This window comes from Balaenoptera musculus, chromosome 3, assembly GCF_009873245.2.
Source record: "Balaenoptera musculus isolate JJ_BM4_2016_0621 chromosome 3, mBalMus1.pri.v3, whole genome shotgun sequence".
NCBI lineage: Eukaryota > Metazoa > Chordata > Mammalia > Artiodactyla > Balaenopteridae > Balaenoptera > Balaenoptera musculus.
In genome coordinates, this window is record NC_045787.1 from 144,685,643 (window position 1) to 144,709,671 (window position 24,029).

At 42.3% G+C, this 24,029-nt stretch overlaps 1 protein-coding gene across 2 annotated transcripts; it reads left to right on the plus strand.

The window, feature by feature from the left end:
* The first annotated feature begins 1,484 nt into the window (after positions 1–1,484).
* LOC118893306 (gamma-aminobutyric acid type A receptor subunit pi) lies at positions 1,485–23,185 on the plus strand. Of its 2 annotated transcripts, XM_036848690.1 has the most exons (9): positions 1,485–1,537; positions 2,007–2,125; positions 6,348–6,415; positions 7,188–7,405; positions 9,037–9,119; positions 12,514–12,651; positions 13,134–13,286; positions 14,114–14,301; positions 22,883–23,185. In XM_036848690.1, the coding sequence occupies exons 1-9, from the start codon at positions 1,485–1,487 to the stop codon at positions 23,183–23,185; spliced, it is 1,323 nt and encodes a 440-aa protein (XP_036704585.1). The 2 variants fall into 2 exon arrangements, with proteins under 2 accessions (XP_036704585.1, XP_036704586.1); XM_036848691.1 differs by lacking the exon at positions 14,114–14,301 and having other exon boundaries at positions 22,883–22,999.
* The last annotated feature ends 844 nt before the right edge of the window (positions 23,186–24,029 follow it).

Sequence of the window (24,029 nt, forward strand, 5' to 3'; positions counted from 1 at the left end):
AGATTTGCTTTTATCATTAAGTGAAAATGTAAATAGCAAAAAAATATGCACGCTATCATCCCAATTTTGCTGTTAAATATTTTTCTTCCTGCAAAGGTATATGTTTATATATAAACATAGTGGATGTTTGGATAAAACAACTGTTAACAGTGATCATCTCGGAGGTATGAGACTAGAAAGAAGTGAGGGAGGGATTTACACTGTTTTTTTAAGAGAGTTTACTTTGCAGAGAAGTTTTAAGTTCACAGCAAAACTGAGCCCCATACACGTGGGCGGCCTCCTGCACCATCAATGTGCCCCACCAGAGTGTACGTTTGTTAAATTGATAACCCTACAATGACACATCACTGAGATTTACACTTCTGACTGTATACACCTCTACCTCATTTCCATTTCTACAATAAGCATGTATTTGTTTTGTAAGTAAAATAATGTTAATTAATGGCTGAATTGCACCCAAGCCCCAGAATGGCAAGACTCTAGAAAGTGGCCTGGTTCACAGAAGCTACCAAAGCGGAGGGGATGACCCAACCTGGATCTGCCTGGGAATGGGACCTGAGCCCTCACCCCCACCCCGAGAACCTCCACTCTGCTGTCACCAGCATGACGGGTCACAGGCTCGCCTGCCTGGCTGTCTGGTGCTCTCTCAGAGACATCTGACAGCAGCTCCCAAACCTGAGGAGGCCATGCCTCTGGGCCATGCCTACCCTGACAGTCCGCACGCATACAATGCTCACCCACAGCAGCTGAACTGCTTCAAAGCACCCAGGGAGCAGGTCCAGGAGGCTGGGAGAGCAGCCAGTGTGACTGGGTCTTGAGGCGGCCAGCCCTGGCCTCAGAGTCTCCTCTGACATTCACTGGCACAGTGACCTTTCCGTGAGTTCTGTTTCCTCAACACAATGCAGGGGTTAACCTGCCCATCTCACAAGGCCGTTGTGAGGATAGAGCAAGAAGATCTGTGGGAAAGTACCTAACACATTCCTTGGCACATGGAGGTCCTTGGGAAGTTTTCATTTCCTGGCTACGTGACCTGCTTAACAGGCCTAGACCCTCAGATACATGGCATGGTCGGGGGGAGTGTGTAGTCGAGGATGTCCTTCCTGGCAAAGTCAGGACAAGGACAGGGTGAGGACAGTCCTGGGGCTCCCCAGATGTGCAGCTCAGGATGGACCAGCTACATTTCTGCTCTGGTGAACCACTCTCTAAACAAGTCCTCAGCCTTTATTTGGGCTGGATTTAAAATATGATCCTTCAAAATGAAGTCACTCCTGGATGACACTCAGTGGGCAGGAGCTGAAACGGAAAGGTGTGGGAAGAGGCTGCTCCCCACAGACGTGGAGAAAATGCTGTAACTGACACCCCACAGGACAGAGAAGCTGGGCTGGGAGGAGGTGAGCCTTTTGGGTTGTCTGCCTCTCACCTACCCCATCTGTTTCCCCAGGTATTTCTACTTCAGCCCCTCTCTGCATAAGCAGCTCCTCAACATGAGGCACAGTCTCCACTTGACCTTCATGTGTCTGAGTCTCCTCACTGGAAGGTGAGCTTTGCTACCCCACGGTGGCTTTGAGCTGAACTGCTTTGGGTTTTGCATGTGGTGGGAGGGGCAGCAGCGCTTTCTACTTAGCAACGGTGAGACAGAACGTCAGGCCTTCACCTCCCTGACGCGCCAGGACAAATGCAACTTCTTGCCAGTTATTCTATCTGGAGAAGTCAAGCTTCCAAAACGGTCATAGATGGATGAACCCCTTGGGTTTGGGGGGAAGGTGCTTGGAGTGTTCCCAAATTAGCACGACACTGTGATATATAGTAAATGGGTAATAAAATGGAGTGGGACAGGGACGTGTTAATTCAGCAGCTGAAAATCAGAGATTTCTCTTTGGGGAAGTTACTGCTCGTATCTGAGTACAACCACACACAGACATGCAAACACAAGCTCAAGTCTGTGTGTATGCATGTTTATCCACACGTAAACAAGCATGTGCACCGAAACCCGTTTTCTTTTACAGGATGTGCATCCAGGGGAATCAGTTTAACATCAAGGCCCGCAGAAGTGACAAGCTGTCCCTGCCTGGCTTTGAGAATCTCACAGCAGGATATAACAAGTTTCTCAGGCCCAACTTTGGTGGTAGGTCATTCTTTTTGCCCAGGACATCAATTCAAAAAGATAGGAACAGAGACAATATGCAGACGAGTGTTTCAGGAGGTCTTAGTCGACTGCGTTTTCTGACCTGCAACCTGTTAAGGAGTGGCAGTGATGGATACAAACAGCTGCCAATGATTTTTCACGCTACCTTGGAGAAAGCACTTTCTCTGGTCTATCCACCTGCAGGATACAGAAATACTCCTCCCCACTGAGGAGGTTACTAGAGCCTCCTCACAACCTCACACAAGCTGTCCGCCTTCTGCCCACACCTCCAGTGTCATTATTCAAGGAACCCACCATGCCTCACCAGGACTACTCCACCTGGTCCTCCTGCCTCAGCCTGCTTCCTCAAGGCTAACCCTCTACTCTGCCACCTGGATGACCCCCCTGGGTCCTTTGCCTGCTCAGAATACCTGCCTGCTTCCCAGCATCCTCAGCATACAGTCCAGAGCCCTTTGCATGGCACACCAGGCGCTTCCCAGCCCAGCCTCTATCTGTCTGTCAGTCTCATCTCCCCACTATGCCCTGCTACAAATGTGCCCCCTGACCTCCTTGGCCTCCCTGGTCTCCATGCTTTTTGCTGAGACTGTTAACCTGTTAAGAATGGCTTGTTCCAATTTGACTCCCTGGTGAAATGCCAGTTTTCCTCATGTCTTAGATCAAAGGCTTCCTCTTCTGAGCAGCCCACCCAGATTCCTCCAGGCCCCATCCCCTTTCTTCACACTTTGTTTTGAACATATCTCCAAATCATAGCCATTACCGGGTGATACTGTCACTGGCTTTATGTCTGTCTCAGCTCTAGGCTGCAGTCCCCTGGGGAAGTCTTGCTTTATTTACCTCACCAACCCCAGCAGCATCTCGGTACTTAACAGATAGCAAGTTATCAATTAATATTTGTTGAAAGAATGAGGCAAGGAGGGAAGGAATGAGGCCACCACATACCTCCTCACAGGGTCTCAGCCTCTCTGTCTGTAAAATGCAAGACTGAACCAACATGGTCACTAACGTCTTAATTACCTCGAGCAGAAACTAGTAGAAAGAGCCTTGGAGTGGAACAAACCTAAGTTTGGCTCCTGGCTTTACTGCTGGGCAAGCATCTTAGCTTTCTGAGCCTCAGTTTCCCTTTCTGTAATTGGGGGGCATATCATCTGCCTCACAGGGAGGACTGAATGAAATGAAGTGTGTAAATACAGCATCAGGATGCAGTCTATTTTAATCCCTTTCCTTCTTGCTCCTCCCTTCACATGATAAAATTCTCTGGTCAGATCTAGGATTAGTGGGTCAGTCCAGGTCCTCTGAGGAACAGACACTGGGAGGGGATTATCTGTGCAAGATATTTATTGGGGCCATATCTATGACAAAATATGGGGCAGGAAGAGAAGGAAGCTGGAGAGCTGTCAGACCGCAATGCAGGTCTGACCCCAGTGGAAGGAGGGAGGGAGGGAAGGAAGGCTGGTGGAGGAGTCTTAGACTACAGTGCAATTCTAAGTGTGTTTGGAAAGGCCACCAGGGAGTTCTTGAGCTAAAGTTCCCATCAGAGGAGTCTCCCATCTCTGTGCCTCCCAGGAACAGGCCTGCCTTAGTATTGCTGCCACGCTCAGTCCCTGGTGGGATGCAGCCCATGGGAAGCATGGCCTCCGAGCCAGTGTGGTGGAAGATTTCAGAGCACAGCATCTGGGGCCAATCACACCCCCTTCGGTTGGAGATCTGAGAGATGCATCTTCCTGGCCACACAATTAGGATTTGAGGTCCTTATGTTAAGGGACCTTGGGGGGCTTCAACCTCCTCTGGTTTTCCCAGGACCAACTGAACACTAATGACAAGCACATGAGTCTCCACATCTGGTTGGGTCCACCCAACAATTTCTCTGCCTCCCAGATCCCAAACAATTAGGCCAGGACACTGCCCTTTTTGTTGCTTGCTCACGGGCCAACAAGGTGCAGAGTCCTAGGGCAAGGTGCCCATTCTGAGCCTGGAATGGACCTAAGGGGACGTGAGGCCCAGATCCACCTGGGGCAAAAATGGGGCAAGGGGTCGTCAGTCAAAAGGAGGGGAAGGCACAACCCCCACCCCTTGTCACGAGCCTGTGGCACTCTGCCTTCTACAGAACCTACATTTACAAGGCAGCCTTGAGGCCCACGGAGGGAGTGTTGCTCTCCGTAATGTCTGTCCACCCAGTTCTCGGACCCTGATGTCCTTGAGCGACAAGACCTCTATAGGGTTTTTCAGGGACTGAGCTGGACAGCACAGGTTTGCAAACAGGCCCTCCTGAACTCCGCCCAGAACCTGGCTTTGACCTCTTTCCTAGGAGAAAGCTGCCCTCTGGTGGCACAGCTAACTTTTATAACTCAAGGGAAAGAAGGAGCAAACTCCGGTCCATAAAAAAGCCAACTGAAGCAAGGCCTAGACTAGACTACCTAGAAACAAACTAAACAAACAAACAAAAACCCACACTGAGGCTGGAGCTCTTGTGTGTTTTCCATTCTCCATGTTTCTCAAGGGGCGGGGAGGGGGGCAACCAGCACTGACCCATTGCCCACTGTGTTCCAGGCACATAAAATAGATCCTGTAACCTTCCCAACCCAACCCTTGATGGCTAGCATTAGTAGCTCTATTTTACAGGTAAGAAACTGTAGAACAGAGAGGTTTAGCAATTTGTTCAAGGTCACACTGCTATGATGTGGCCAGCAGAGGTTTCAAACACTCTGACTCTAAGCTCCTCTTCTTAACGCTGCACCTTGCTGCCTTGAGGGGCAGAAAGCCACTTAGCACCATAACTCCTTCAGCACCTGCCAGGGTCTGCCCTCAAAGATCTCCCCCTTTCCCACCAAGTATTAACACTAAGTATTAAGTTAATTATTGTTAATTGCATTGGCTTTAAAACTCCCCTTCCAAATTCTTACCTATATCCTGTGGCTTGGTTTCCTTCAATCGATAATTAGGCTGCTCTGTCTGATTCCCCCCAGTTTGCTGTTTCTAAGTGTCCTTTGAATTTGGCCTCTCCTTTTCCTGGTTAATGCGTTGTCAGAGTTCCCTGAGGCGCCCCCAGTTATCTTGCAAGTGAATGCTACTCCATCTGTTAACCTGGTGAGGAAAGATTTTCCTTTTCCAGAATTAGCTAAGATCACGGAGGAGAGGGGAAGGGAAGGGAAATGCTGTTTACTGAGTGCCTGGAAGGATGTGACAGGAACAATGCTGGGGGCTTTGTACAGATAATTATTTTTGAGCACCTTCTAGATGCCCAGCTAGGCAGGCACTTCACGTCCATTCTCGCTTGCCACCACCCTGCAAAGAAGCTGTCACACACCTAGTCTCATTTAACCCTGTCCGTGACCCTCTGATGTCATTAGCATTATATTCAAACCTGCAGGTGAGAAAACTGCAGTTCTGAAGGATCTGGTAACTTTTCCCAGATCGACGAAACTCACATCTTTCTGACTCCTGGGCTTTTGTTCCACATGTCCAGTCTAAGGAGGAGTAAACGTCCCTGGCCTGGCCTGGCCGCCGAGAATGGAGGCTCCCAAACCTCAGTCCTGAGAGCTAAGACAGGCACTCACAGGAGTTTGGCCCATCTGCTGGGACTCCAGGATTGAGGCCCAACATCTGCACACCAGACGAAACGTGGACAGCTCTGCAGTTCTAAATAGTTTAGGGTTCCTGGAGAATAAAGGAAGAGGAGGGAAGTGTCAGGAGGTGAGCGGGAGCTCAACCATGAGCAGTCTTGAATGCCACCTTGTGGTAAATTTACTTGGTTGGGGAGGGGGAAATATATTTGTGTACAAATTCCCAAATCTCTACTACATTTCTAATGAGTCCCTTGCAAGCACCATAGGAAAAAATCCTCCAAGTAAGAAGTAGCAAAAAAACCAAAAAAACAAAAAGAAGTAGCAAATACCGCTACATTCTTTAAAATACACACTAATTAATACAGTGTGGTCTCTCTCTTATGTATTTAGCTAACTACATATTTGTGCATTTTTTTCATACAAAAGGGAGGCACACTCTACGTAGTGGTTCCTCCTGAGATGGGGAGGACAGAAATTAACCTTTTATTTAGAAGTATTTTATATACTTCTAAATTGTTTAAAAGTTTCCAATAGGCATAATTTTCTAATATATGCATATTTTTAAATTGTGCTAATGTAGGGTTAGGAAATCTGTTTGTGTTTCTATGGAGGTCTTTCTGGTTTTTCTTCATTCTTAGGAGAACCTGTTCAGATAGCACTGACTCTGGACATTGCAAGTATTTCCAGTATTTCAGAGAGTAACATGGTAAGTGTGGCCCCCTCGTCTTCCACCCAAGGAGCCCCTCTCCTGTGTTTTATGAGGATATATGTTCTAGCTACTCAAAGCAGAACAGAGACTTACTTGGAATGGCAGAAGCTGGAGACCTATCCTGAAACCCAAGACAGTGGAAGATGCTTGTAAAACAGATCTTCTGAGTATCAGAAGGAAAGTGGATTCAAAGGCTAGGAGGGGAGAAATGAGGGAGTGGAGTGGGTGTATTTGGTGAGGGATAAAAGTGGGGGAAAAGAATAAAAGTGCAGGGGGGAAGCCTGAATGTCACATGGTCCCTCACAGAGTGGGAGACAAGCTGATGAAAACCAACAATCACATAACTGCTTTCAACCATCCTCTCACTTAAGACAACACATTATAGATAAGGTGACACTAAAGGCAGTTTGCCAAGGGGGTCCACTGTGGACTCTGGGTAAATCCTGGACAACCTAAGCACCTTGCTCACCAAAACCTTCAACAATTTGGTGTGGCCTTTGTGATGGAGGGCAAGTAAGTTAAGACCCTGAACATGCTCCTGTGGGGCCCCCTTTTGGCAGTGGGCGTTACTATCCAGAATCAATGAGGTGCTTTGTTCTCCTATAGCTACAGGCCACCACCTCAAGACAAACTTTATTTACCCATGTCTACTGTAGTATGTGCTCTTGACCTCAGTGGAGGGGGGTAGGGGAGTAATACTTGACCCTTCTCCTTCCCTTTTCTGAGCTTTCTCCCTCCATCCATTTCCTCCCCCCGGCTGCCCCCTCAGGACTACACAGCCACCATATACCTCAGACAGCGCTGGACGGACAAGCGGCTGGTGTTCGAAGGCAACAAGAGCTTCACTCTGGATGCACGCCTAGTGGAGTTCCTCTGGGTGCCCGACACTTACATCGTGGAGTCCAAAAAGTCCTTCCTCCATGAAGTGACTGTGGGAAATAGGCTCATCCGCCTCTTCTCCAACGGCACAGTCCTGTATGCTCTCAGGTAATTGGGCACCTGCGACCTCAGGGCTGGAGGGAAAGAGCTGGGAGGAAAGGCAAAGGTATTCTGAACAGTGCTCGAATAACCACCTACCCTTCTCACGTGCCTGCCTTCTTAGATCCCTGTCCCCAGAGCAGAAGGGCCCTTTCTCAGTCCAGTTTGGCTCAACAAGAATCTACTGAGAATGTGTGCTCTGTGCCAGGCCCGTGCTGGACACTGAGGATATGGAGCCGAATAAGACGTTGTCCTGACACAGACACATAAGGAAAGGAAGTCAGGGCGCTGGGGCCCCAAGGTGGAGAGTAGGTTAGTGATTTGGGGTGATGTTAGAGGATGCTTTCACAGGACTCTGAGCTGAATCTTAAAGAGTTAAAGGAAGTTAGCCAAGAAGAGGTAAGGGGAACAGCAAGAGCAAACAGAGAGGTGATACAAAGAACTTTCCTTTCATGGGGCTCAGCGGGGTGGCGGTGGCTCCAGAATACATCTTTACTTAGCTGAGTCATTCTTGTACAGACGGAGAAGCAAAGCATAGTCCTCCAAGCCTCACCACCTGTAGTCACAGGCTCCCCTTTGCCCCTTCTACAAATCCCTGAGGCCAAAACTTCCTCCCACCCAATTGTTCATCAAGCCGCTGGTTGGCAGGAACAGGAAAGATGCCCCCAAAGTGCTATGTAAGGCAGCCCACAGGCGGAGGACTCATCGCTGCCTGTGCCAGGGCTGGACCAGGACTGCAAACACTGCTAGAGGCCTTCAGCAGAAGGCCAGGAACCAAATATTCATGAGGCTGATCTTAAATCCCAAGTGAGAGGCTGAAGTTATAAAACAAGGACTGAGCTAAGCAATGAACTGAACTTTTGGACCGCTGATCTGACACTCCTCAGCTGCACTGAATTTTGCAAAGTACAGCCAGAACCCCAGCACCTCTTTCAAGAAGTCCAACAGACCTCTCCTTTGACCCCAACTCCAGTCAATATTAAGGTGCCCTTTCCTTGTATTCCCACAGCACGTGTGTGTGTGTGTGCATGTGCATGTGCGTGTGTGTCTGTCTGTATTATGGCACATAACACAGTATCCTGTACAAGGATTACAAATGATGGATGATGATTAATAGCCTGGCTCTAGAGTCAGACAGATTTGGGGGCAAGTTCTTGCTCTGTGACCTTAGGCAAGTTACTTGACTCTCTGAGCTCCAGTTTCCTCAGCAGCAAAAGGAGAATAATAATATTTCCTACCTAGTAAAGCTACTTTAAAAATTCAAAGGGATAATTCATGTGAAGCATTTTGCATAGGGACGGACTCCTCATGGGTCTCTCCTGAAGAATAAATTTAAAAACTGGATGCAAAAGCATCTCAAACAAGCCAGTGAATGATTCTGTTCTGCAATGTTGTTGCAAGTTTGCCTCTGAATTGCCAACATTCCAACTTCCTCCACTCTGGACCCCAAGCTTTAACTGAGTCTCACAAATGTCACTTAGCACAGGAAAACTCAGGACTGCTTTGAACGCAGGCATCAAGTCACACATTCACTGTAAGAGTCAAGGTGAAAGTTCTCTTGGAGTGGCCCTTAAGAGGGAGTGTATACTTTCTATAGCATCCTCATAACACTCTCTATGAATCCATTTTTCCTTTCTTAGAATCACAACAACCGTTGCATGTAACATGGACCTGTCTAAATACCCCATGGACACACAGACATGCAAGTTGCAACTTGAAAGCTGTGAGTATACATCATGTGGGCCCCTTAGATGATTTTCTGGGGTGACTTAGATCTGTGCTTTCATGAAGAGTGTCCTATACATAGTGGCCTTTCTCTCCTTGATGTTGATTACAATGGGTTCAGACCTTCTGGGTGTACATCCAGAGAGATTTGGAGACTGCTCAAAAACAAACCTTACAGTATTACATCTTTGGGAGAGGACCACTGTGCATTGGCACCAAATATTTCCACCTAAAAGTGGATAAGACAGCCAAGCAAACAGGGGTCAATAGGACTAGGAGGGGGCCTCAGAATCTGCTAACTCATGGAAGCCAGAAAGAACACAGCAGAAGTTAGAAATGGCAAGTATACAAAACAATCATTGACATTTATTGCAAGACTGCTTCCAACTTCTAAAAGAAATTGTTTGATATATATATAAAGCTTAATCTAGTAATGTCAGCAAGTGGGCATCTAAACTGCAATCTGGGGGTTTGCTTGTGATGAGGAAGGAGGATTTACTCTAAGTTGATGTGTGTCAAATGAACTCCTGGCACCGTGAGTGATCTCCATGATTCCTTAGTAAACCACTGTGAAATGCCCACCATGGGGAGGTGGCACCTGTGATACGTGTTCTGGGAAGAAAATGCCACATGTAGGAGTTATCAAGGTATCAAGGCATGGCTCGTGCAAGGAAAACCTACAGTCAAGCGATGGAAACCACTGGGCACTTCTTACATAAGGACACAAGTGGCTAACATCCAAGAAACACAACCATTATGAGGCAGCATTTTTCAGAGGTAGACATTTAATTAAAGACTCAGGCAGGCAGATTAATTACCTTATTGATTAAATGCATGCAAAACCTTCTTGAAGCAATACAGCTGTTTGGGGGCAGACTAAAACTTGAGGTTATCAAAAAGAGAACTCATTTTCAGCCCCACATAGAAAAAGAAATTGCCCTCCATGGGTGGCTGTGCTCATCTCAAATCCCAGGAGTGAGATTCTTCTGGAAACTTCAGCACTCTGCTTGCATAAATATCATCCCCAGTGAGCAGAGGAAGCTTTCATTGAATGTTTATCAGAAGTTATTTGGGTACAGAAACCTCACCAAGGGCATTTTTCCTGAACACCATCCCTAGACAAGAATTGATACCATCCCACAATTGCCCATATCCACTCAGGGACAGAGCAGTGAGAATGTAATGACTGTGAACATTTACCAGTTGTAATAGCAAAGTATCTAAGTAGAGGCTTGTACAACTCACTTTTTTAGATATATTTCTTTTGGGATTCTAGGCCTATTTGGACAGCTGGCTTCAGTAAATGAGGGGGTGCTTCCAAGGGAAAGCGCACAGACAATTTTTACCTGGAAATCCTCTAAGAGCTCATGACTACTTCTCCCCCCTATGGAGGGGGAGATAACCACGGACAGACAGTGGATACCATAGGTTAAGACTTAACAAAATGTTAGTCCCAACACTGGCATCCCATTTCCCAGTAGCCTTGGAAAATGAAGTTCCAGGTTTAAGATCACAGGTACCAGAACCACTGGGCTTTTCCATTCACTGGCTGGGTGACTTTGGGTGAGTAGAATTAACCTCAGTTTCCTCATCAGTGAAGTAGGAAAAATAATAGTATTTGACTCAAAGAGTTATTTTTAACAGCTTTATTGAGGTATAAATTACATACCATAAAATCCAACCATTTTTAAGTGTACAATTCAAAGGTTTTTAGTAAATTTTCTGAGTTGTGCAACCGTTGCCACATTCCATTGTTAGAACATTTCCATCACCCCAAAGAGACTCCTAGTGCCCATTTACAGTCACTCCCCATTGCCACCACCAGCTCCCAGGCCACCACTAATACACCTTTTGTCTCTATGAATATGTCTTTTCTAGATGCATATAAATGGAATCATACCACATGTGGTCTTTTGCATCCAGCTTCTTTCACTTAGCATAATGTTTTTTAGTTCATATTTGATGAAGCATATATCAGTACTTTATTCCTTTTTACTGCTTTATTCCTTTTTATTCCAGACAAAAGAATACAAGTAGAACAAGTCTCTTTGGCTTGTTTCCGCCTTTCAGCTGTTATGAATAACGCTGCTGTAACATTTGTGTACAGGTCCTTTTGTGGACATGATTTGATTCTGTTGGACAGATACTTAGGACTGAAATGCTGGGTTAAATTTATGTTTAAGTCTTCAAGAAACTGCCAAACTGTTTTCCAAAGTGGTTGCACCGTTTTACATTTCCACCAGCAATGTTCCAGCTTCTCCACATTCTCACCATCTGTTGCTGTCTGTCTTTTTAATTACAGCCATTCTAGTGGATGTGCAGTGGTATCTTACTGTGGTTTTGATTTGCATTTCCCTAATGACTAATGATTTTGAGCATCTTTTCATGTGCTTATTAACCATTCATCTATCTTCTGAAAGGTATCATTGGAGGATTAAATGATATGATAATGTTGTAAAGCACTTAGAAAGGTAATTGCTTACTAAATGATAGATATTATTATTATCATCATCCATGGGCTTTGGTATTAAACTTTCTTGAGGTACAATCCTGGTTTGTTTTTCATTTGCACTGGTATCCTGAGAAACTTATGCAACCTCTCAGAATCTGATAATTTTCATGTATAAAATGGGCAAAACATTATAGTTCCTCAATTCTAAGGCACAGCATTTATTGAATAATAACATTTGAGGAAAAATGTAAGCTCTACTTTATATATATCAAGTATAAGATCCATTTCTATTTTATTTTTTAAAAAAGCTTTAAATAATGAAGAAATATGCAGGTCTACCTTGCAAGCTCACGAGAACCTTAGAGACATAATGTGTAAAGGACATAAATGTTTAATAAAAGGTAGCTATTATTACTATCATCAGCTATATTGGTAAAACTGCTTTGGGATTTATCAAGCACCTATGTTTACATACATCAATAAAGTGGCTGGCTTAAGGTTTTTTGTTTTTGTTTTTGCATTTATGCCAATATGAAAATATGAATAGACCAACTGTAAAGTCCCTGAGAACCCCCTCCGAGGTGTTAGACTGTCCTGAAAAGCAATGTCTAGCACAGGCCTTTGTGGGTTCACAGATACGTGTTCAAAAATATCATTTAAATAATGATAGAGGCCATTTCTAGTTGCTTATCATCTACCAGGTCTATTCGATGCTTAGCATAGAAACGGTTCTCAGTTGATGGTGAAAAGCCCTAGCAGGTCATCTCATTCTGAGTAGACACTGCAATTACACTTGAGAAATCATGCCAAATTTTGCATGGGATCATCCTTGGACTTAGCACCATCAAGACAGAGCTTCTGTTTCCTCCATATCACAGCATTTTCCAGACCAGTTCAATCTGCTACCTTCTGCTGATCAGGACACTGTTTCACTTGCCAGGGGGCTATGATGGGAATGACGTGGAGTTCAGCTGGCTGAGAGGGAACGACTCTGTGCGCGGGCTGGAGAACCTGCGGCTTGCTCAGTACACCATACAACAATATTTCACATTAGTTACCAGATCGCAGCAGGAAACAGGTAACTCATGGGACAAACTGCACAAAAGCAAAATAGCTGAGTTGTTTTCTGAGTCAGAAATATCATCTTTTTTCCTCTTGGTCCCTTTGGGGCCCAGGAACCCCTCTGAGGTGCGGTGGGGCAGTAGGGTTTGGGCTTGGCACTTTTACCTGCTCCACACCTACTACCGAAAAGGTCCCTCAGGGGCTCACAGTCTAGTGAAGTAGATGTCAAGGAAACCAGCAGTTACGATGCTGCAGGAATACTATGACAGAGAAAGGCACAAGAAGAGGATCCTGGGTGGGGGCATCAGCACTCCCATAAATCCCATTCTCTACAACCGCAATTTCTTTCATTGAAACTATAATGACAGTTCATGATTAACTATGTTTTGGTGAACAACAGATGGCTTAACGTGAATATAGTGAAGTTAAACATCCCACAGGGAAACCACTCTGCTAGGTGAGCAGGCATGATTTCCTATCCCTTGTTCACCCTATCAGGAAATTACACACGATTGGTCTTGCAATTTGAGCTTCAGAGGAATGTCCTGTATTTCATTTTGGAAACCTATGTTCCTTCCACTTTCCTGGTGGTGTTATCCTGGGTTTCATTTTGGATCTCCCTTGATTCAGTTCCTGCAAGAACCTGCATTGGTAAGTAGCTCCAACGGGAGATTTCTAAGAACTGGGTTATTAGGTCCTTATTTTTTTTTACCTTCTACCATTGTTTTCATTGATATTCCCAGGGCAGTTCCAGGAGCTGGTTTCTTGAGAGACTTTTACAGAGAGAGAAAGAGAGATGGAGAGACTACTTTAGGAATAATGCATTTTTTTTTTAAAGGGAAGTCTTTTTTTTTTCTTTTTTCTTTCTTTATTTATTTATTTTATGGCTGTGTTAGGTCTTCGTTTCTGTGCGAGGGCTTTCTCTAGTTGTGGCAAGCGGGGGCCACTCTTCATCGCGGTGCGCGGGCTTCCCACTATCGCGGCCTCCCCCGTTGCGGAGCACAGGCTCCAGACGCGCAGGCTCAGTAATTGTGGCTCACGGGCCCAGTCGCTCCGCGGCATGTGGGATCCTCCCAGACCAGGGCTCGAACCCGTGTCCCCTGCATTGACAGGCAGATTCTCAACCACTGCGCCACCAGGGAAGCCCAGGAATAATGCATTTTTAAACTTGTGTTTGACAGTGACAGATAAGGGAGAATTGTGATTTGATGGTCTATTGTCTGTTATTTGTTTACTGAACTCCTCCCTCCAGTGAGAAGACAGAAGGCGAAACATTTAGAAAATCATATCACTCATATCTGTACAAAATAGACAAATCAACCCTTTTCCAGAAGGCCACAGACTTTTCAGAATGAGCTATGCTCTATTTCTGAGTCCTGTCCTCACCTTGCCAAGTCTTGAAGGGAGACAGTCTGCCAGTGGGTGATGGAAGGTTCACTGCCCACTGACGTGGGTACATTGCTTACTTTTTTTCCCAGGAGTGACCACTGTATTGTCAATGACCACACTGATGATTGGGTCCCGCACTTCTCTTCCGAACACCAACTGCTTCATAAAGGCCATTGACGTGTACCTGGCGATCTGCTTTAGCTTCGTGTTTGGGGCCCTCCTGGAATATGCAGTTGCCCACTACAGCTCCCTACAGCAGATGGCAGCCAAAGATAGGGTAAGAATTTTGAGGGCCCTATATGTGATTCATCACCTGTGCCTGGTCTGTAGAGATGACCTGGACCTGGTTCCTGACCCCCAGTGATTCAGTTTGCACCAGTGATTGTCATCCTTGTTCAGTTGGGGGAATCTGGAAGTCATGACACCTTTTAAAAAAGACTGCTCTTTTCACCAAATACAGTGAGATATTAATATGTTTAAATTTCCAGCAGAAAATAATGGTGTTATCTGTATGCAACATAAAATCACAACCGCAAGAACAAGCATCCAGGAAAAACCCAGTATCACACCTAACATGATCAGCTGCTTATGTTGCAGATTAATATGTATTTAATATTTATTCTTTTGTCACATTTTTGTTTTCCTAAGTTATACAAGTAATGGTTTACTGAAAAATGTATGGAAAAATTAAATTGTGGCAAATTTTGTAATTAGCGTATTTTTCTGCTAACAGGGAAAGACTTATTATCTGACTTAGCTGTGAAACACCATGGTCCAGCTCTCAGAATAATAATAATGATTATTATCAATTGAGCATGTATGTGCCAGACACAGTCACAAGCTCTTTGAAAATATTATATCATTTAAAATGCCCATAACAACCCAGTAAGGCTATCTCCATTTTTATAGTTGTGGGATCCGAGTATGGGAAGATAAGTGACTTATCCAAGGGGACACAGACAGTAAGAGGCAGAGCTGGGATTCGCACCAGCCAAATCTGCTTGGCTCCAAAGCCTGACACTTACCTGTTATTCCCACTTGAAGTGGGCAACGGGCCATGCCCTTAACTATTATTCTCTGCAGGCCTACGGAACCCTGGGATTCTCTGGAAGCCCAATTTGATAGATGTTAGCATACTAAAGCTCCTGCTAACAAATTTGATAGACGTTAGCATACTAAAGCTCCTGCTAAAAAAATGATAGGGATCCAGTGCAGAAGAGCTGCCCTACTTCAGCAAAGTGCCAGGACTGCACAGGGTCCAATGGTGAGGAAATGAGGATTCAGAATAGCCCAAAGATCCAGTTGCCTTTTCTCTTGTGTTTAACTATTGTGAACAAGGTTTCACAGTTATATTACTCAAGTACCAAAGGCAAATGATCATATGTGCCAGCCAAAGAATATGTATTTCATTTATTTTACTCCCTGTAGGCTTCCTTTTTTTTTTTAAAGTATTTATTTTTTAAATTAAATTTATTTTTTAATTGAAGTAGAGTTGATTTACAATATTATATTAGTTTCAGGTGTACAGCATAATGATTCGGTATTTTTATACATTATACTCCATTAAAAGTTATTACAAAATAATGGCTAATATTCCCTGTTCTGTACAATATATCCTTGCTGCTTATCTATTTTATACACAGTAGTTTATATCACTTTATCCCATACTCCTATCTTGCCCCTTCCCCTTTCTTTCTCCCCTCTCATAACCACTAATTTGTTTTCTATATCTGTGAATCTGTTTCTGTTTTGCTATTTACATTCGTTTGTTTTATTTTTTAGATTCCACATATAAGTGATATCACACAGTATTTGTCTCTCTGTCTGACTTATTCCACTAAGCATAATATTCTCTAGATCCATCCACATTACTGCAAATGACAAAATTTCATTCATTTTTATGGCTGGCTAATATTTCATATATATATATATATATCACATATTCTTTATCCATTTGTCTGTTGAGGGACACTTGGGTTGCTTCCATATCTTGGCTATTGTAAATAGTGCATCTGTGAACATTGGAATACATGTATCTTTTTGAATTAGTGCTTTCATTTTTACCTGGATATATACCCAGGAGTGCAATTGCTAGATCATATGGTAGTTCTATTTTCAGTTTTTTGAGGAACCTCCATACTGTTTTCCATAATGGCTGCCCCAACTTACATTCCCACCAACAGTGTACAAGGATTCCCTTTTCTCCATATCCTAGCCAATATTTGTTATTTGTAGACTTTTTGATGATAGCCGTTTTGACAGATGTGAGGTGATATCTTATTGTTGTTTTGATTTGCATTCTTCTAATAATTAGATATGTTGAGTATCTTTTCATTTTCCTGTTAGTCATCTTTTTGTCTTCTTTGGAAAAATGTCTGTTCAGGTCCTCTGCCCATTTTTTTGATTGGGTTGTTTGTTTTTTTTGATATTGAGTTGTATGAGCTGTTTATATATTTTGGGTTTTTTTGTTGTTGTTTTATTTTGGTTTTTTAGCTTACTTTTTTTAAAAATTTATTTATTTATTTATTTATTTTAGGCTGCATTGGGTCTTCATTGCTGCGTGCAGGCTTTCTCTAGTTGTGGCGAGGAGGGGCTGTTCTTCATTGCGGTGCGCGGGCTTCTCATTGCCGTGGCTTCTCTTGTTGCAGAGCATGGGCTCTAGGTGTGTGGGCTTCAGTAGCTGTGGCTCGCAGACTCTAGAGCGCAGCTCAGTAGTTGTGGCACACGGGCTTAGTTGCTCCGCGGCATGTGGGATCTTCCTGGACCAGGGTTTGAACCCGTGTCCCCTGCATTGGCAGGTGGATTCTTAACCACTGTGCCACCAGGGAAGTCCCTGTTTATGTATTTTGGATACTAACCCCTTGTTGTTCATATTATTTGGAAATATTATCTCCCATTCAGTAAGTTATCTTTTCATTTTATTGATAGCTTCCTTTGCTGTGCAAAAGCTTTTAATTTCAGGCCCCACTTGTTTAATTTTTGCTTTTGTTTCTTTTTGTCTTAGGAAAGTGATCCAAAAAATATTGCTATGATTTATGTCAAAGAGTTTTCTGCCTATGTTCTCTTCCAGGAGTTTTATGGTTTCAGGTCTTACATTTAGGTCTTTAATCCATTTTGAGTTTATTTTTGTGTATGGTGTGACAAAATGTTCTAATTTCATTCTTTTAAATGTAGCGGTACAGTTTTCCCAGCACCACTTATTGAAGTAACTGTCTTTTCTCCATTATATATTCTTTTCTCCTTTGTCATAGATTAATTAACCATAGGTAAGTGGGTTTATTCCTGGGGTCTCTGTTCTGGTCTATTGATCTGTGTGTCTGTTTTTGTGCCAGTGCTATTTTGATTACTGTAGCTTTATAATAGTATAGTCTAAAGTCAGAGAGGGTGATACCTCAAGCTTTGTTCATTTTTCTCAAGATTGCTTTGGCAATTTGGGGTCTTTTTTGTTCCATATGAATTTTAGGATTATTTGTTCTAGTTCTGTGAAAAACGTCATGGGTATTTTGATAGGGATTGCATTAAATACGTAGATTGCTTTAGGTAATATGGACATTTTAGCAATATTATGTCTTCCAATTCATGAACATGGGATATTTTCCCATTTCTCTGTATCATATTTAGTTTTCTTCATCAGTGTTTTATAGTTTTCAGAGTATAGGTCTTTCACCTCCTTGGTTAAGTTTATTCCTAGGTATTTTACTCTTTTTGATGCCATTTTAAATGGGATGGCTTTCTTGCTTTCTCTTTCTGATAGTTCATTATTAGTGCATAGAAAAGCAACAAATTTCTGTATATTAATCTTGTATCCTGCAACTTTACTAAATTCATTAGTTCTAATAATTTTTTGGTGGAGATTTTAGGGTTTTCTATATAAAGTATCATGACATCTGCAAGTAGTGACAGTTTTACTTCTTCTCTTCCAATTTGGATGTCTTTTATTTATGTTAAATAGAAGTGGTAAGAGTGGGCATCCTTATCTTGTTCCTAAATTTAGAGGAAAGTCTTTCAGCTTTTCATCATTGAGTATGATGTTAGCTGTAGGTTTGTAAAAATTGGCCTTTATTATTTTGAAATATGTTCCTTCTATACCAACTTTGATGAGAGTTTTTATCATGAATGGATGTTTTATCACATGATTTTTCTGCATCTATTGAGATGATCATGTGATATTTATCATTCTTTTTATTAATGTGGTGTATTACATTGATTGATTTGCAAACACTGAACCATCGTTGCATCCCTGGAATAAATCCCACTTGATCATGGTATATGATCCTTTTTATATATTGTTGGATTTGGTTTGCTAATATTTTCTTGAGGATTTTTGCATCTATATTCATCAGAGATATTGGACTGTAATTTTTTTTGTAGTGTCTTTGCCTGGTTTTGGTATCAGGGTAATGGTGGCCTCATAAAATAAAATAGGGGGTGTTCTGTCCTCTTCAGTTTATTTGGAATAGTTTGTAAAGGATAGGTATTAGCTCTTCTTTATATGTTTGGTAGAATTCCCCTGTGAAGCAGTCTGATCCTGGACTGTTGTTTGCTGGGAGGTTTTTTAGTTTAGTTTTGTTTATTTGTTTTTTACAAATTCAATTTCACTACTAGTGATTGGTCTGTTCAAATTATCTGTTTCTTCTTGATTCAGTCTTGGCAGGCTGGATGTTTCTAGAAATTTGTCCATTTCTTCTAGGTTGTCCAATTTGTTGGCATATAACTGTTTGTAGTATTCTCTTATGATTTTTTGTATCTCTGTGGTATCAGTTATTATTTCTCCTCTTTCATTTATTTTATTTGGGTTCTCTCTCTTTTCTTTTTGGTGAGCTTGGCTAAAAGGTTTATATCAATTTTGTTTATCTTTTTAAAAAAAAACAGCTCTTGGTTTCATTGATCTTTCCTATTATTTTTTTGGCCTCTATTTTATTTATTTCCTCTCTGATCTTTATTATCTCCTTCCTTCTGCTAACTTTAGGCTTTGCTTGTTCATCTTTTTCTAATTCCTTTAGATGGTAGGTTAGATTGTTTATCGGAGACTTTTCTTGTATCTTGAGAAAGGCCTGTATTGCTATAAACTTCATTCTTAGAACTGCTTTTGCTGCATCCCATAGATTTTGGAAAGTTTTGTTTCCATTTTCATTTGTCTCGAGGTATTTTCTGACTTCTTCTTAAATGTATCCATTGACCCATTGGTTTTCTAGTGGCATTTTGTTTAGTCTTCAAATGTTTTTGTTTTTTTCCAATTTTCTTCCTGTAATTAGTTTCTAGTTTCATACTGTTGCGGTTGGAAAAACTGCTTGATATAAGTTCTGTCCTCTTAAATTTACTGAGACTTGTTTTGTGGCCTAGCATATGATCTATCCTGGAGAATGTTCCATGTGCACATGAAAAGAAGGTTTATTGTCCTGTTTTTGGATGGAATGTCCCGTAGATATCTATTAAGTCTAACTGTTCTAATGTGTCATTTAAGACCACTGTTTCCTTACTGATTTTCTGTCTGGATGATTTGTCCATTGGTGTAAATGGGGTGTTAAAGTCCCCCATTATTATTGTATTACTGTCAATTTCTCCCTTTATGTCTGTTAGTATTTGCTTTATATATTTTGGTGCTTCTGTATTAGGTGCATTTATGCTAACGAGTGTAATATCCTCTTCTTGTATTGATCCCTTTATCATTATATAATATCCTTCTTTGTCTTTCGTTATGGACTTTGTTTTAAAGTCTATTTTGTTTGATATGAGTATTGCTACCCTGGCTTTCTTGTCATTTCTGTGTGCATGAAATATCTTTTTCCATTCCTTCACTTTCAGTCTGTCTGTATTTAGCTCGTTTGTAGGCAGCATATAGGTGGGTCTTGTTTTTTAATCCAATCAGCCACCTTATGTCTTTTGATTGAAGCATTTAGTCCACTGACATTTAAAGTAACTACTGATAGGTATGTACTTATTACCATTTTATTACTTCTTTTCCAGTTGTTTTTCTAGTTCTTCTCAGTTCTTCTTTTTGTTTCTTCCCTTGTGGTTTGATGATTTCCTTTAATAATATGCTTATGTTCCTTTCTTTTTAGTTTTTGTGTATCTATTGTAGGTTTTTGACTTGTAGCAACCATGGGGTTCATATATATTGACCTATAACTATACCTACTTGTTTTAAACTGGTAGTCACTTAAGTTCAAACACACTGTAAAAGATCTACATTTTTTACTCCCCTCCCCAACATTTTGTGTTTCTGATGTCATATTTTACATCTCATGTTTATCCTTCAACTGTTTTTTGCAGTTATAGTTGCTTTTACAATTTTTTGTCTTTTAATCTTCGCACTGGCTTAAGTGGTTGATCCTCAATTCTTACTATATATTTGCCTTTCCTAGTGGGATTTTCCCTTTCCTGTAGATTCTTCTTTTCCACTTAGAGAAGACCCTTTAACATTTCTTCTAGGGTAGGCTTATTATTGATTGTTTTAGTTTTTGCTTGTCTTAGAAGTTCTTTATCTCTTCTTCAATTCTAAATAATAATCCTGCTGGGTAATATAACCTAAGTTGCAGGTTTTTCCCTTTCAGCACATTGACTATATTATACCACACCCTTCTGGCCTGCAAAGTTTCTGCAGAGAAATCAGCTGATAGCCTTATGTGGGTTCCATTGTATATGATTCTTTGTTTTTCTCGTTGCCTTTAGAATTCTCTCTTTAACATTTGGAATTTTAATTATGTCTTGGTGTGAGTTTGTTTGAGTTCAGTTTGCTTGGGACCCTCTGTATTCCCTGTACCTGGATATTTGGTCCTTCTTTGGGTCTGGGAAGTTTTTAGTCATAATTTCATCAAATACATTTTCCATCCCCTTCTCTTTTTCTCTTCTCCTTCTGGGACCCCTATAATGCGAACATTGATACACTTGATGTTATCCCAGAGATCTCTCAAACTATTCTAATTTTTTTTTAATTTGTTTTTCTTTTTGCTGTTCTGATCGGGTAATTTCCATTTTCTATCTTCTAGACCACTTCTGCATTTTTCTGTATCATTTAGTCTGCTTCATTCCTTCTAGTGTGAGTTTTATTTCAGTATTGAATTCTTCATTTCTGATTGGGTCTTTTTTTGGCCATGCCATGTGGCCTGTGGGATCTTAGTTCCCTGACCAGGGATTGAATCTGGGCCCCCAGCAGTGGAAGGATGGACTCTTAACCACTGGACCACCAGGAAATTCCCAAGATTGGGTCTTTCTTTACATTTTTTAAGTTCCTTGTTAAAATTCTCACCACGTTCATCTATTCTTTTCCCTAATTCAGTTAACATTCTTATTACCAATGTTATGAATTCTTTATCTGGTATTGTTTATTTCTGTTTCATTATTTATTTTTTCAGGGGGTTTCTCTTGCTCTTTCAACAGAGACCAGTTCCTTTGCCTTTTCATTTTGCTTAAATTTCTCTGCCTCTATGAGTTTAGGAGAAACAGTTACCTACTGCAGTCTTGCATGGGCGTCCTTATGTGGATGTGTCCCTACACAGAGTGCATGCGCCCACTGCTTTTGCTGGATTTGGTGTTGATGCATGTCATGTCTTTCCTCAGGGTGTGCTGGCAGCTATCACCTTGGCAGAAGGTGGGACTGGAAATGGAGGGGCTAAAAGCTAGAGCTTGTTGTGAAGTGTGACTTCCCTTCTGCTCAGTGGCCATCACCACCCTATTGGTGGTGGAATCTGATCCCAAGTTGCTGGAGCAGAAGCCCTGAGGGTTGGGCCCATGCTGGTTCTGTCCCCTTTAAATGTATGTTTTCCCCTCTCCCAGCACTGGGGAAGTCCTGAAGCAAGGGAGGCCTGTGGGGGCTCTCGGCTTGGGTAGGCTGCAGAGAGAGGGCCGAGTGTACTGCCCTCCGATGTACTTGCCTGTGCAGGCACCAGCAATTGTTGGCCTTACTCTGCTCAGATGAAGCCTTGAGTCCAAGTTCCCTCTGTCCTTCATAGCTGATCATTCCCCCAGCCTCTGCCACCCCCGCCCTGTCGGGGAGCCAAACAACAGGGCAAGCAGGACTTGTGTGGACTCTCTGTGTGTATGGGGTATGGTGGTGAGCTATGGTGGATCAGCCACTGTCAGAGTCCTGGGCTGCTTCTGATGTGCTGCTTGAGTAAGAGTCAACAATGGCTGCCGCCACCCCACCCAGACTCTGCCCTGGCACCAGGTTGCCTCTGTGTCCCATGGAGTTTTCTTCCCAGACCAGGTTGTCTCTGCATACCGTGGAGTTTTCTTCCAAGTCTATGTTGTCCCAGCCATGGTGGAGAATGGCAACTCCATGGGATTGCAAGGAGCATCACTATTTCTGTTTGTGTGGCAAAGACCTGAAGACACTGCTGATTTCTATTAACTCTCATAATCAATTACTCCCTCCTCCCAGGAATAGAATGGAATTCATCAAACACCTACTAAACGCTCTACATAATTTATGCCATTTAATCTTCCCATCAGTCTCAAGAGGTAGTATTAATGTCATCAACATTTTGCAGGCAAGGAAATTGAGTTCTAAAGGGATTAAGGTGACTAAAATTTCACAATAGTGAGAGGCAGAATGGGATTTGAACCCAGGTCAGCTAGCTTCAGGGTCTGAGCAATTAACATTTACCACACGGCTCTGCACACCTAGCATGGGCAATGGTTATTCTTCCCATTATACAAGCTGATGACCTAGGGACAGGTGCCTATAAACAGGATAATAGGACTACCAAATCTTGCTTACCAGCCAATTTATGAGGCACTCAGTACTGGTCTCTCCTAAACCTAATTATTCAATACTAAGGCCTCTAAGTATATAAATACCCACTTATTTATTTTGCTGAGTCAAGTCTATCAATCTAACTGCCCTGTTTATGAACTAGGGGAAGGCGAAGGAAGTGGAAGAAGTCAACATCACTAACATCATCAACAGCTCCATCTCCAGCTTTAAACGGAAGATCAGCTTTGCCAGCATTGAAATTTCCAGCGATAACGCTGACTACAGTGACCTGACAATGAAAACTAGTGACAAGTTCAAGTTTATCTTCCGAGATAAGATGGGCAGGATTGTTGATTATTTCACAATTCAAAACCCCAGTAATGTTGATCGATATTCCAAACTACTATTTCCTTTGATTTTTATGCTAGCCAATGTATTTTACTGGGCATACTACATGTATTTTTAAGAGTATGCTGAATTGTTTGCATGCCATAGGTCTTCAACAGAACAAAGTAATGATGTAAATGATATTCTAAGCCAAGTGTGCACCCTAATCCAATGGTGCCACAAGTGACTAAAATAACATTTGAGCATTTCTCCTCAAACAATGAACCCCCCCTCCAACCATTATTTAAGCTGTGTAGAAGTCCTAGCATTACAGAATCTTTTAATAGAAACATCAACCCATTCCTTTTTTATTTTTATGAAAGATATTCCCATGGAGCCCAAGATTACAAACCTACTCAGGACTGACTGCCCAGTGGCTCCCTGGTCTGCATTTAACTCATATAAAAAATGAAAAGGAAGCTATTACATGTATTGAGTCAAGTGTCAGAGGTTGTTTCTAAATTAATCACACATGCTATTTACTAAATCTCTACAGTGCTTATAAAATAAAATACATTGTTGCCTATTTAGGGAATAACATTTTCTAGTTTTTGGTTTTGATTAAAATGAAATGTGGGCTTATTAAAAGAAACAAAATTGAGTTATTTGTAGTGAGGTGGATGGACCTAGAGTCTGTCATACAGAGTGAAGTAAGTCAGAAAGAGAAAAACAAATACCATATGCTAACACATATATATGGAATCTAAAAAAAGAAAAAAAGTGGTTCTCATGAACCTAGGGACAGGACAGGAATAAAGATGCAGACGTAGAGAATGGACTTGAGGACGTGGGGAGGGGGAAGGGTAAGCTGGGATGAAGTGAGAGAGTGGCAAGGACATATATACACTACCAAATGTAAAACAGATAGCTAGTGGGAAGCAGCCGCATAGCACAGGGAGATCAGCTCGGTGCTTTGTGACCAC

Excerpts from the sequence above, each read along its gene's own strand:
- LOC118893306 (XM_036848690.1), top strand. The coding sequence starts at position 1,485 with ATGAGGCACAGTCTCCACTTGACCTTCATGTGTCTGAGTCTCCTCACT. Across the intron at positions 2,126-6,347 it reads TCTCAGGCCCAACTTTGGTG|GAGAACCTGTTCAGATAGCA; the intron begins GTAGGTCATTCT and ends CTTCATTCTTAG. Across the intron at positions 14,302-22,882 it reads AGATGGCAGCCAAAGATAGG|GGGAAGGCGAAGGAAGTGGA; the intron begins GTAAGAATTTTG and ends TTTATGAACTAG.